General features: G+C 42.3%; 1 protein-coding gene across 7 annotated transcripts in view; it reads right to left on the minus strand.

The window, feature by feature from the left end:
- Positions 1 to 13789, minus strand: part of COL24A1 (collagen type XXIV alpha 1 chain) — a 286537-nt gene that overhangs the window by 173721 nt on the left and 99027 nt on the right. For all 7 annotated transcript variants that reach the window (XM_059728018.1, XM_059728017.1, XM_059728015.1 and 4 more), the window contains 3 exons: positions 13157 to 13201; positions 6833 to 6886; positions 2218 to 2262 (listed from right to left, as the gene is read on the minus strand). In XM_059728018.1, the coding sequence (XP_059584001.1) occupies positions 2218 to 2262; positions 6833 to 6886; positions 13157 to 13201 (144 nt within the window). The remainder of the gene's footprint in view (positions 1 to 2217; positions 2263 to 6832; positions 6887 to 13156; positions 13202 to 13789) is intronic.

Raw genomic sequence — 13789 nt, forward strand, 5'->3', positions numbered from 1 at the left:
TTCTGGAGGTGCAGCTGTAAGATCCGGGAATGCTGATGGCTCTGGTGTGGGGCGTAGTGATTGTGGGGGTAGTGGAGATGTGTTGGCAGGTTTTGTATGTGTTGTCCTGGCATGGTCTGGATCCATTCAGTGTGTTCCGGGTCTGAGGAATTTTGCTTCTGGTGATGAGGTTAGTGAGGTTTGGTGCTTGTTTGAAGGCTAGGATGGGTGGCTCTGGGAAGATCCTTTTAAGAATAGGGTCTTCTTTCTAATATGTGTTGCAATTCTTTGAGGATTTTCCATATGGGTTTGAGGGATGGGTGATATGTCATAATCAGCGGTGTGCGATTCGTGGGGGGTTTTCTTCTGTACAGGAATACCCAATGTGGTATCCTGGTGGCTCTTTCAAACGTGCAATCTGTCTTTCTGGAGGAGTGTTCTTGGGTGAAAGCCTTTTCAAGATTCGTGAGGTGGCAATCCGGGGTGTTCTCCACAGTGCAAATTCAGTGGTATCTGATGGCTTGACTGTATATCACAGCTTATTTGGTGTGTTTAGGGTGATTGCTGGTTCTGTGCAGATATGTATGTTGGTCTGTGGATTTCTTGTATAATGAGGTCAGTATTTTGCCATTATGGATGCTGATCATCATGTCTAAAAAGGAAATGTTGATGCTGGAGTATTCACGAGATAGTCGAATGGAGGGATTGTGATTGTTGAATTTCTGATGGAACTCAATCAGAGATTGCAGGTTTTCCATCCAAATGATGAATATGTCATTGATATATCTTAAGTATAGTAAAGGTTTGATGGTGCAGTCCTTGAGGAATTCTTCTTCCAAGTGGCTCATAAAAAAGTTGGTATACTGTGCGACTATTTTGGTGTCCATAGCTGTGCCCATGGTCTGGAGGAAGTGTTGGTTATTAAAAGTGAAATTGTTGTGTGTGAGGATGAAGTGTGTAAGATCAGTAATATCTTTGGGTCTGTACTCTAAGTTGTAATCTTGCTCTTGTAGATATATAAGGCAGGCTTGGATGCCATCTTGGTATGGGATGTTGGTATATAGGCTGGTAACGTCCATGGTGTCTAGGAGGGTGTTGCTGGGAAGGTGGTCTATGTTTTTAAGTTTCCATAGAAAGTCTGTAGTGTCTTGGACAAAACTTGCTCCTTGGGTGACAAGCAGTTTTAGGATTGATTCAACGAAACCTGATATTTCCTCAGTTAGGGTCCCACGGTTGGATGTGATAGGTCTGCCAGGGTTCCCTTGTTTGTAGATTTTAGGGAGCATGTAAAAAGTCCCTGGGTTGGGTAGTGGGGGGGGTCAAGGTCTGTAGTTTTTCTTGCAGTCCTGATGGAAATGATTTGATGGTATTATTGAGTTCCATGGTGAAAAGGAGAGTAGGATCTTCTTGTAGTTCTTTGTAGAAGGTGGTGTCAGAGAGTTGTCTGTTGGCTTCCTTTACGTAGTCTTCACAGTTTAGGATGACTATGGCTCCTCCTTTATCTGCTGGTTTTATTATTATTTGGAGGTTAGATCTTAGAGATTCTACGGCCTCTCTCTCTGGTAGAGAAGGGTTGTTATGGTGGTGTGTGTTGTTGATTATTTCATTGCTCATTCTTTCCCTGAAGCAGTCAATGTAGCGGTCTAGGTTAGGGTTTCATCCAGTGTGAGGTGTCCAATCTGATGTTTTTTGGGGGGTTTGGGGGTTGAGTCACCCAAAGAACCTTGTCTGCCTATGTCCTTAGACCAACACAGCTACAATTTACACCCTTATACAAAGAATGTATTCAGTAATAGAAAATATGGAAAAATTTACAATGGACAAGAATGAGCTCAATCTGATATTGCTTTTAACATTCAGCAGACATACTACAGTTGAATTAAATAACAGACCTTCATTATGTTACATATATAAAAATACCGTACCTAACAAAAAAGTAAAAATGAGAGGGGGAATAAATTAGCAAGTTAATATTTTCAAACTAAAATATCCAACTCAGCAGATCAGCAATAAGTAGAGAAATGTTCCACCTCTTCTGAGCATTGATATAAATGATAATACCAGAATACTCAGGGTAGGTCACTGAAATGAAAATAGTTTTATATAATATCTCAGAAACTCACAATTTTGGGACTTATTATTAAACTTTGGGCAAAGGGACACAATGTAAATGCTTTAATGAAGTACAAAAAAAAAAAAAAAGGCTGGGGGTGTGGGGCGGGGGGAATGTTTACTCACCCTCAGCCCTGGAAATCCAGGAGGTCCTACACCACCAACAATTCCCTTTTAAAAAAGTAAATTTGGGACAATCAGAACTTTAATCTAATATTTTAGTAAACTCTTCGAGCCACAAAGAAAAAACTGGAGTGCTGGCTTGCTTCTGATCTAGAAAAAGGGCCTGCAGAGTAACTACTGTAACTAACATTGCACATAAAGGACATAGTCTCTAAAAACTTTTTCTTAAGATATGAGACCTGGAAATAGATTTATCATTAGACATAACCACCCCCACCCCACAAAACCAAATTAGATATGACATTCCAAGATTTTAAGAGAGGTGAAACAAATGTAAGGAAAACAGCTTTTCTTGGGGAGAAAAAACACACTTAGACTGCTCACATCCCTTTATTCATCACTAAGAAGTCAAAAAGGGAACTGGTTTTATTTTTAAAAAATTGTACAGATGTCTTTTAAAGATGATGATAGACAATTGTCTCTATCACCCTGAGGCCCCTGCCAGAAAATGCAGATAAGATGCGATGGGATTTGATGCATGATCCACATGATCTCGCTTCATGCCCTGCCACACATGCATGGTCGGAAGCATGACTGGGATTGAGCATCAGATCCCATCACACCTTATTGCCAGTGCAGGGGGAGCCCAGAATCATATTGCAGGCTCCCCCGCACCAGCAAGTAGCAAGCTTCTACAGCTGGGAGCCTTGTCAGCTGATTCTGGGTGCACCCCTGTGGCTGGGAGCCCAGATCAGCTGATGGGGCTCCCAGCTATGGGAGCACTCCTGGCCACACATTCAATTAATGGTGTGATAGGAACCAGTCACAAAGCTATTACACATTTTTTGTGGAAAAACTTTGCGACTTATTCCTTGTTTTATGACACTATTAATTGCTTTAACTTGTGGCTGGGTTACAACTTAAGACGTGATTACCTGGTTAATCACGTCTTAAGTGTAACGTGCAGCAGGGGCTGAAATACATGAAATTTCACAACATGTAGCCAGGAAGTAACTAAGATTACTGCACATCTGAAATACATTTTATTACAGCTGGATTTTTATTTAAAACCTAAACTTAAGAAAATAAAATACTTTGAACATTTTTAGGAAATGTAACAAGCTACTGAGTCCACCCTAATCCATTCTGGTCATATTATTGCCCTGTGGCCAACAGTACTTAGCCACAAAGACTGCACGCCCTGTACAGAGCAAACAAATCTCTATGAGAAGGCAGGGTAGATTGAAACCTTATAGACTCTATTAGCCTCCCAGGGCTGCATCCTTCCCACCAATAGTTACAGGATGTTCATTTTAATCACCACATGGCCTGCTGGGTGATGAAAATAAGATCCAGGGCTCAGTGCATCACTCCCCATCAGAAAGTTGGAGTGGGCTGCATGAAGGTGAATCTGGGTCCAATGTGAAGCTGCTTTATTGAGCCATCCAGCTGTCTGAACCAAGATTCAAAGAGTGCCTTTTTCCTCTCCCTACTACTCATTCACTTTCTCCAAGCCACTTTTCACCACCAATAAGGAGGGCTCTATCCCGCAGCACGGCATGGACAGGGAATTTCTCCAGGGTTGATGTGTATGGTTCAGAGGTTGCGAGGGTTGAATGGACTGTCGACATCATTACTCTGTTAAATAGACCAGGGCAGGAATGTGGGTACATGTGACATACTCCAGCCACAGATGAGAAAAAGAAGATACCCTGAGTCCTCAGGGAGCTCTTATCACCCCAGAGCTCCCTGCTCCACATCACCAGCCCTAGAGTATGCTCAGTAAATATCACATTAGCACAGCAACCTGACCTGAGCCCCCTGCAGCTGCAAGTCTGGCACCTTGCCTGAACAAGCCCTGCAGGGTGGGGTTTGGGCTGGCTGTCAAGCAATCAGTGCTATCAGCAGCTGTCTTGGCAGATTAGAAGAAACTCATTTTCAAATGTTTGGCACTAAAAGTAGTTCTTTGTGTTGTTTAAGTCTATAACTTGAGATCTAGATTTTCTAAATTTGTCTCCATTCAAGTGCTGCTTTAGCCCTCCAGGTCTTCTGGAAAGAATGCATCTGCTTTGCTGTGGGAGGTGGCAGTGTGGGAGGAAGTAAGGAAGAACTGACCTCTGTGCATAAATTGTATAGTAGTTGGCTAAATTTATAAAGCCTTTAAAATGCTTTTCAGGTGAAAAGTGCTGCATAAATGTAAGATATTATATCACCCAAATCGTTTAGTTCCATGGATCAAAAATGCAAAATATGCGTGAAAATGCTGGCACCACAGGGAAATAATGAGACCAGCAGCATTTATTGAGACCAGAGTCTCTGCTTCAGTGAGATTCCAAGTGATGCAGCAGAAGAGGGCTGTTCCTCAAAGACCTGGTTATAAGATCCCTGGTTCCCTGCCTACCTCCTGCCCTCAGCCCTATTTAGAACAGCCCCTGAACCCCACCTGGCAGTGGTTCCCAAGGGACCATGGAGAAGCTAAGAACTGTAATCCAGCCACTCCTCCCCCCACCTCTCTGCCTATGGGAAGGGTACTGATGATGAGCCAACTATCCTAGCCCTTTATATTCTGGGAACTCTTTTATGTCAAGGGAAACCCCAGTTAGGGAGCTGTAGACAATGTCACCTGGGAATGGAGCAAGACAATTCCTTTGAAAACGAATACCTTAACAGTGACACAACTCATATATTTTGAGCATTGCTCATTACAGCTTGTCTGAAGATGTGCAACCAAAGAAAAAACAGTCACTTTGCTAATGCTAATTTACTAAATGGTAGACCAGCTAAAGTCTGGTCTGAAGCTTATTCAGTAGTAGTTCAAAGAGAAAACCTAGCAAAGAAGTATGAATCATCATAACAAGAAAGAAGCATAATTCAATATCCTGTTTGCCATCAGACAACTCTGAGGTAAACAGACTGTTCCAACCTTTATCTGAGCCTATTTTGCATAAAATGAGCTGTTCCAACCAGGAGATCTTACACCATCTTTCAGCTGTCCTGTGAAATATGAATTTTCATTTCCACCAGGGAGAAATATTACAATCTTTGCACTTTACTATGCCTGAGGAAGGGTGTGCATGCCCAAAAGCTTGCAAATATATATATTTTTGCAACTATCTAGTTGGTCTAATAAAAGAGATCACCTCCCCAAGAGTTCTGATTAGCAAATAAATAAGCATACAAAAGCCAGTTTCCTGGTACACAAATCAGAATTTCCTCCTTTAAAGATAATCTTGGACTCTGATTTAATTATACCAGTGCAATTCATATGCTAAGACCTTAGTCATTCAGAATTTTAGTAACAATCTACTTTTTCTACTTAGCCTTAAACAGAAACGGGCTGATTCTCAAAGTTGCCAAATGCCTGCAGCTCCCAATGAGAGCTATATGCAATCAGCAGTTTTTAGGTGCTCCTTGCTTTCCAGGATTTTATAGTGCTGCCAACTAGAGTTGTGTGAAATTTTGCTGGCTGTTTTGTTTCGACACTGTTTTGACTCATTTTGAGCTTGAAACAGCAAAATTGAAATGAAACAAAGGGCTTCAAAACAGCTTCGAAATAAAACAAGGCTAGCAGAAACATTTTGAAAGTTTCAAATTTCGAAGCAGCCAGCTGGTGGGAGACAGGGGAGAACTAGGGCTGCACTTCCAGTGGCCCCATGTGGCTCAGCCCAGCAGGGAGCGCAGCTCTGGCTCTCCCTGCTTCCCACGGCTGGGCTGTGGGAAGCCAATCTCAGTCCACGGGAAGGGAACTGAGCCTGGGCTCAGTTCCCCTCCACAGTGCTGCGATCGAGCTGGGGAAGGGAGCTGAGCCTGATCACTCAGTTCCCCTCCCCAGCACTACAATAGACCTGAGTTCCCCTCCCCAGTGCTAGGATGGGGTGGGGAAAGGAACTCAGCCCAGCTGAGCTGAGTTCCTTTCTCCAGCCCGATCATAGCACTGGGGAGGGGAACTCAGCCCAGCTGGGTTGAGTTCCTTTCCCCAGCCTGACTGTAGGGCTGGGGAGGGGAACTGAGCAATCGGATTCAGTTCCCTTCCCCAGCCTGATCGATCCCAGTGCTGGGGAGGGGAACTGAGCAATCGGGCTCAGTTTCCTTCCCCGGCTCCCCGGTCCCAGGTGGCAGCACCCAGCTTCCCTCTGTCATCTGGCAGGCAGATTGGGGGCCGCAACCCCGGGAGGACTGGCACAGCCTCTGAAGCCCTCCCAGGGTGGGCTCTTGATCTGCCTGCCGGATGAGAGAGGCTGTTTTGAGATTCCTCATTATAGCCTATGGGTGAAACATTGAAACAGCATCAAAATAGTATCACTGTTTTGATGAAACAAAACAGAACAGTGGTTTTGAATCAAAATGGAATTTGAAACGAAATACTGTTCTGTCGAAACCTTGAAACGCATGTTGAAATGGAACGGTGCCATTTCACACAGCCCTACTTCCAACCATTATGCTATCTGAGCACCTAGCAATAGCAAGTTTTCTTGTGAACATCCTCAATTCCCGTTTTAGGGTAAAAGCTCTGGTCATGGTTATATATTATGTTTCATTTTTTGTCAGGTTTTGTCAGTTTCAATTTTAATGACATCAGATTTCACATCGCAAAGGCAACAAGCAATTCGATACTTACAGGACTCCCATCTGGACCAGGGGGTCCTCTGTTTCCAAATTCACCTGGAAAACCCTGGTAACAAAAGGGACATAGCTTAAAACCACAGTGATCACAGAATGTTTGTGTTGTGCTGGTAAGAAATTTTGCAACAGTAAACAACTGGCTTTTTATTTGTTTTTTAACTAAGGCTGAAGTGGGTGTTCAAAGAAGCCTACAGATACATTAATTTTTCTTTGGCACATAGTTCCCTTAGGCTCCTTTGAAAAATCCCTATCCAGATCATCTAAAGGTAATGAAAAGTTAGATGACACCAGCAGGGAGAAAAAAAATATTGCAGCTGCCCATTTCAAACCACGCTTATATTGATTTTCTCATTCCAAAATTCCATCTAATATGCAATCATATAACTTCCTTTGAAAGTAAGACTGGCAGAGTCACACTATTAAGCCTTTATGAGGGCAATATGATGCATGTATCCATTGGAATGTTGGGATCCTGACTCCTAGTTTTGTGCCTTTACCACAAGACCACATTTCTCCAGTGCCTATAATATTTTCCTAAAAACTGAAAGGTATTTCAGACAGCAGATTCAATGCAATACGTGTATTGGAAACCAATGGGAGATCTGAGAGTGAAGCACTGCTGCTGGTTAAACTCTAAATTTCTAATCATTCTGGTGCAAAGCTCTCCTTACTACTGTAAACTAACACACAGTTGTCTTGTTGAGTCTACAGCTAGAGACTGAAACAGTAGCATAAATGAAGCATGAATTTCCTCATTTATCTTCTCAGTGTTGACTTCAGGGGTTAGTTAGGAGGAGTAGCAATCCTCTGTTATTATGAGGATGTGGATGGAATCTAATTGGCCATATTTCTATTTTGAGCCAAATTTAACATTTGTTGCCTGGAGGGGTCTATGAAAGTAGACTGGGAGACTTATTGTGTTCCTGCAACCATGACCTCCCTTGATCCCTCCCAAGGTCTTATAGATCCTATTTTACTTCCTCCAGATGTTGCCAATGGAAAAGGAGCAAAAACCGTTTTAATTTAAAAAAAAATCGTATCACTGTGCTGTCCTCATCCAGCTCTCACTAACCAAGTGAAAGAGCCACATATACCTGGGAGGCTTTGGTGTGGTCCAGCAGCCCTACACAAAAGTTGGGACCCGCAGGGTCAACTCAACTCTTTGTAAAGAAAACCACATTATTGACAGGAAAGCAATGAAAAACAGAAGGCAGGTGGTTGCTGCAAAGCTGCAGAGACTGATCTGTTGTAATGTCTTGATGGTATAGAAATGGCAGCAAACAGCACATCATTAATATTTGCCAACATTAAATTGGAAGAGGATTAAGGCTGGAAAAGTGCAAACTGGTATCTCCAAGGGAAAGATAACCTAAATATGACATTATGGCTTTCTAATAAATGGGATTAGTTGCAACTAGTAGTAGAATTTAGGGACAAGTTGCGTCAGTTTAGCTTTCACATATTGTGAGGTAATTGTGAGCAGACAGTTAGACCCTGGTAGTTATTTCCCAGTAAGTCCCCAACCCTCTTCATTTTAATTTGATCATTTGTCCATACCATAGAAAGCCAGTATGTCACCCACAGGTATGGTAAAAAATGCTGTGTCTTATGTAACAAAATTAACAATACATTTAAATGGTTACAGGACTGGCCAAATGTCATAAAACAAAGATATTATGGAAAGAAATTGCATGCGTGCATACAAGATGAATAAAATATGTATTCCTTAATATATACTGTGTATCCAACTTATTTATAAGACACACAATTCTACACTTTATAATCTCTGTAATTAAAATTTGGCAAATTTAATAATATTTTGTTACATTACCAAGGATATGATAAATATTTGTAATTATTCTGTTACTCTGGTAACTGGTAGCATTTTGAATACTAAGGATATAGTTTGTGTCAGATGACTGCTGTAGCAACTGAAATGCCATTCAGACAGTAAACAAAATGATAGTGAGAAAAAATAGCTATCTATATGGATACCTTCTAATGTGTCCATTACCATAGACTCTCACGACATATAAAAAAGAAAACAAAAAAAATCCCCTATCACATTTACCTAGAAGAAGACAGTTGTGTCTATCTCTCAACCTTTGACTGCTTTCTAAAATGAATTCATATCTGATATTTACCTTTTTCCAAAAGAAAAGTTATCAGATCATTCTTTTTCCATTAATCTTATTGGAGGAAAGCTTGGGAACATGAAAAATACAATAATGGGTCAGTCCATCTAGCCCAGTATCTTGAATCCAATATGACAAGTAATACATGCTTTAGAGGAAGGGCATTTAACTGGGTATACTAGAGCAGGGGCAGGCAAAGTCTGGCCCATGGGCTGGATCAGGTCCATGGCGTATTCTATGTCCCAGCAGACCCTGCCCATGTTGCTCCATCCAGTTTCCATGGAGACTCCAGCAGTGGCAGGGTTTTATGAAAAAGACATGAGAAGAGGAGGTGGATGCCCCCTGGTTCTAGCATTTTGGGAGTTGGTGAATAACAGTTCCCTAATCACTTTGTTCACACCCTTCATTATTTTATAGACCTCTATCATATTCTTCCACTCAGCCTTCTCCTTTCCAAATTAAATTCCTAGCCTGTTTAGTCCCTCCTGCTATGAAAACTATTTTGTATCTCTGATTATTTCTCAGTAACTTTTCTAATCCTACTACAGGGAAAACAGATGAGTCTTGCATTGCACTTGAACCAGAAGACTAGGCCTTGCATTTCTGACACTGGGAAATCCTGAGCTATGGACAGACATTCAAAAAGCCTGAGCTTGAATTGATTCGGTCTTTGCAGGTTAGTTTAACCTGGCTAGGCTGAACTGGTTTGCAACCAGACAGACATTCTCTCTGGACTGAGGAAATTCAGGCACATGCCTGCAGTGGCTCAGGCTAGAAGTCAGGCCAGGCCCTGGCAGGACGTTCTGATTAGGGAAGTCTGCCTGCACTATCTCAGGCTTTTCCCCACTTGCTGCTCAAGGCATGGGAGCACCCAGCCCCCTGCTAACACTCTGAGGGAAGTGGGGGGTGGGGCAGGGGGAAGGGGGTGTAGTGCATGCATCTATTGATGATACAGAGCTTTTCAATCTCCCTCTGCTTCTTTATACTGTCTGCAGCAAACTGGCAGGCAAGCAAGCCAGCAGGAAGCTGATAACAGTGTTTATCACCTCATCAGCAAAACAATAGCCTCTCTCCATTAATTCAAAATCTTCTTAAACAGCTTAGGCTGACCTGTTGATTAGCTCCAAAAAGCCCTAAGTGGTCACTGTTCTGTCTGCCTGTCCCAGTGAAATTGGAGACACACGTATGTCTGCATTAGTTAGCATACCACATGCCTAGGGTCCATGGCACTGGGGTCCCTGCTGTGGGAGATGGGAGGGAGTGGGGGATTTCCTGCTTGAGCAGTGAGGGGGTTGGGGTAGGGTAGGGGGAAGCCAGGCAGACCCTGCTGTGCCTGAAAGTCTCTGCTGGAGCTCCAGCCAGGGAGCAGAGGGGAGACACCAGCCCTGCTGTGGAACAGAGAGCCCCATCCAGCCCAGAGACCATGCCAGGATGCTGGAGGTATCTGGTTTATCTTAAACCAGGAAGGGGTCTGGGACAGACATTGCATAAACTAGTTTGAACCAAATCAGTTAAGTCTGATACTACATTCAACAAGGTTTATCTCAAACCAGTTTCAGCTATTTTCAAACTAGTTTATGTGCATAGAACATCTGTTCTGTTACATGTTTAAACCAGTTTCTGATCACTTTAACCGGTTGATATGTAATGTCTGTCCCTCACCCTGTAGTCAACATTCCATTACTGAGAATGCTTTTCCCCACTATTGAGAAATTTACTGTAGACAGTTAAGTCTTTGTCAAGCATAGCTATCCTGGTGAGGGTTGAAGGAACAGGCAGTCTTCTGAGGCCCTAATTCAGCAAAGTATTTAGACTTGTACTTAAATGTTTTGCTATGCTGGGCATAGTGATAGCTAGAACTTTAAAGCACTGATTTGGCTAAAATTAGAGTTAAGGTCTTGGAATTCTTTTCAGACTCAAGAAACAGATTTGGCATTAAATGGAAAGCTAGTTTTAAAATACATAGAACTGTTCTGTCTGTGGGCTGAAGCAGTCCAGTGAGATTGAGACTAAATATGACCTTGCCCACCAAATGTCACACCTTTAGTTGAAGATGAGGTTGTAATTTCAACCAGATCTTCAAAGTTCCCCATCAGCATTACCTCCTTCTCTCCCAGACTTAACATAAGCCATCTGCTTTGTATCCAAGTGCTTCTTCTCAGAACATGACTGAGGGAGAGGGTTTGGCTTTCTCTGTAGCCTGGTACATAGTCCTCTTTCAACTGAAATTCTATTAACCTAATAACTTTCATGCATTGAAGGGCCAGTGCATGAATGGTGCTCTTGTCTTCTCTACCTTTCACCTGTGTTGCGCTGGGGGTGTTTTGGGGTTTATTTTCAGGAGATATTTGTGGCTTCAGGATTTGTGGCATCAGGATCTGTGTGGCTATGGAGTGGATATTTTTAAGACTCCAGAAAAATGATTGCCTGAAAACACAGGGGACTAGACTCAATGGTCCAGGCCCCCTCCCACCCCCTTACCTACCAGCTAGGACGCTGCACATAACTAACAGGAGAAAATTATTACTGGATGCCATAATAACACTGATAGCACAGAGCTGCTAGTGCAGTGCTTCCCCAACTGCAGAGCCATGTCTTACAAAGATGGTCCACAAATTATACCATAAACTGTGTTCGAAGTACCCCACTGACAGACTCAACCCTATCCCCTCAGCAACAGTACAACTCTGTGGCTACCCTCCATCATGCAACCCAATGCGACAGAGGCACCCCCAGGCAGGGCCTAAAAACTGAAGGCTGGAAAGAAGGGGATCAAGTCTTAACCATTTTCTTTTGCTTATAGGCTTTATTTTCAATTTGCAGGGTCTGATTTCTCCAAGGTCAGCACCTGTTTGAAATGTGTACTCCAAAAGTGTTTAAAAGGGTCAGAGGCCTTGCATTCTGCTGGATTTGTCCTATAACAACAACTTTTTCTTCTGCATCTCAGCTTCTGGTGATAGTTTTCTTTTAATGTAACAGCATGAAACAGAATGATAACAACCTGAACAGGGGATTTTAATAAAAAGTCCAAGTTGATATAATATCTGAGCCAAGGCATGTTTATAAGCAAGGAGAGACAGAAACATAAAAGGAAAATAATTTCCTTAAACTCCTTCCAGAGTAACTTTATTAACGTTTGATTTAGCCATACTGGCCATATCCAGGGCCAGATTTAGCAGGCCCTAGGCGAGGGCAGGAAAGGCAGGGGCCCAGGTGCATCCCCCACCAGTATTCCGCTTCCAAGAGCTTTTTTTTTTTTTTTTTTTTTTAAGGACTTTTTTTTTTGTGTCCCAGGTCAAATTAGCCAAATCAGTCAGATCAGTTCCAAATCCTTTGAATCATTCAAGAACTATATGTGGCCCTACAACTGGCAAATATCCTCCACCCCAAAACTTTTCAGCTTGGGGCTTGAGATACTTCCAAATCTTTTGGCAGGTATCCTACATGCAGGCCCAAACCTGGAGGCTTGGGGTTCAGATGCTCCCGAGTTTCACTTGCCCTTAACCGGATGGCTGCAGAAGCAAGCTAGGGAAGAATCTCTCATTTCCATAAAGTTGGCATGTAGGGATCTCGGGATCCTCCCACTGGAAGCTGGCCACTGGGAAGCTAACTATGGAGGCTCTTGTAGAAAGTCCTGTCTGCAAGCAAACAAGGGTGCACCCTCCACTACAGAGTGCCATATTAATTGCATTACTTTGGTCATAGGATTACCCCCAGCTTCAGCAAGTGAAGAAACCTTTTCTCAACTTGGTGCTACCATTGCAGAGTTATGTGACCCAGTTCTCACTCACTCACTGGCCAGTTTTGGTGAGCAATGTGGAGTAAGTGAGGGGAGGGCTTATTTGCATATTTTATTTATCTATGTTGTACTAACATTCATTTTTAAAAATCTGTGTGTGCATTTTTGTGCTCTGTTAACCCTTTGGTAGCAAGCATTGAGTGTTCTCATTACAGACTGGTCATCAGAGCAACAGGCTAAGAATTCTTAATTTAAAACTATCTGGAATCACCATTAAATTTACCAAATGTCATTTTTCCAGTGCAGTATGTGCAATAGAAACAATATAATATAATTTCTGAAAAAAACTGATGTTAACTTTCTTAACTGGTTAAATTTATAAAGCAAATTATAGAATTAATTTAAACTTGCCAACAAAAGTAGTAAAACATTTTAGAAACCTTACCTGTCTCCCTTTGGGACCCCTTTTTCCACGCAGCCCTGGAATGCCCTGAACAAGAAAAGAAGCCCAAGAATCTAGATTTCCTTAACTAAGTTAAAAGTTCATATTATTAATACGTCCAATAGATTTCAAAAAGCCATAAGAAACAACCACTTGAAAAATCAGACAATGTACCTATTTCCTGTTATAGGCATTGAGAAGCATGGGATCGGAAAATGCAAATTGTCATCTCTTCATTCTAGAAGGCAGGGTAGATTTGCACCTTATAGACTAACTAAATCAAAACTGTTATAGCATAAGCTTTCATTCAACCAAGATCATTTCCTCAGGTACTGTGAAAGCATGTGCAAAGAGCAGCATATTATATGGAGACCGTGATTTGAATGTAAAAGACAGGGAAGGAAGGGAGGGAATTTGTCTCTCTAAGTACAGTCTAAACAAGGACTATGGATTTTTAGCCCTTTACCTGGATTAGTTTTTGTGACCCTCTTGTCTTTATGGGTTTACTGCTTCTTGTCTCTCCAAGCACAGTTCTCCGTCCCCACTCTCCCTTCCCTCCCTTCTCCAATTTTTGTATTCAAATCACTCTCTCCATTTAACACATTGCTCTGTGCACATCCTTTCACAGCATCTTGA

The sequence above is a fragment of the Alligator mississippiensis genome, chromosome 5 (assembly GCF_030867095.1).
Source record: "Alligator mississippiensis isolate rAllMis1 chromosome 5, rAllMis1, whole genome shotgun sequence".
NCBI lineage: Eukaryota > Metazoa > Chordata > Crocodylia > Alligatoridae > Alligator > Alligator mississippiensis.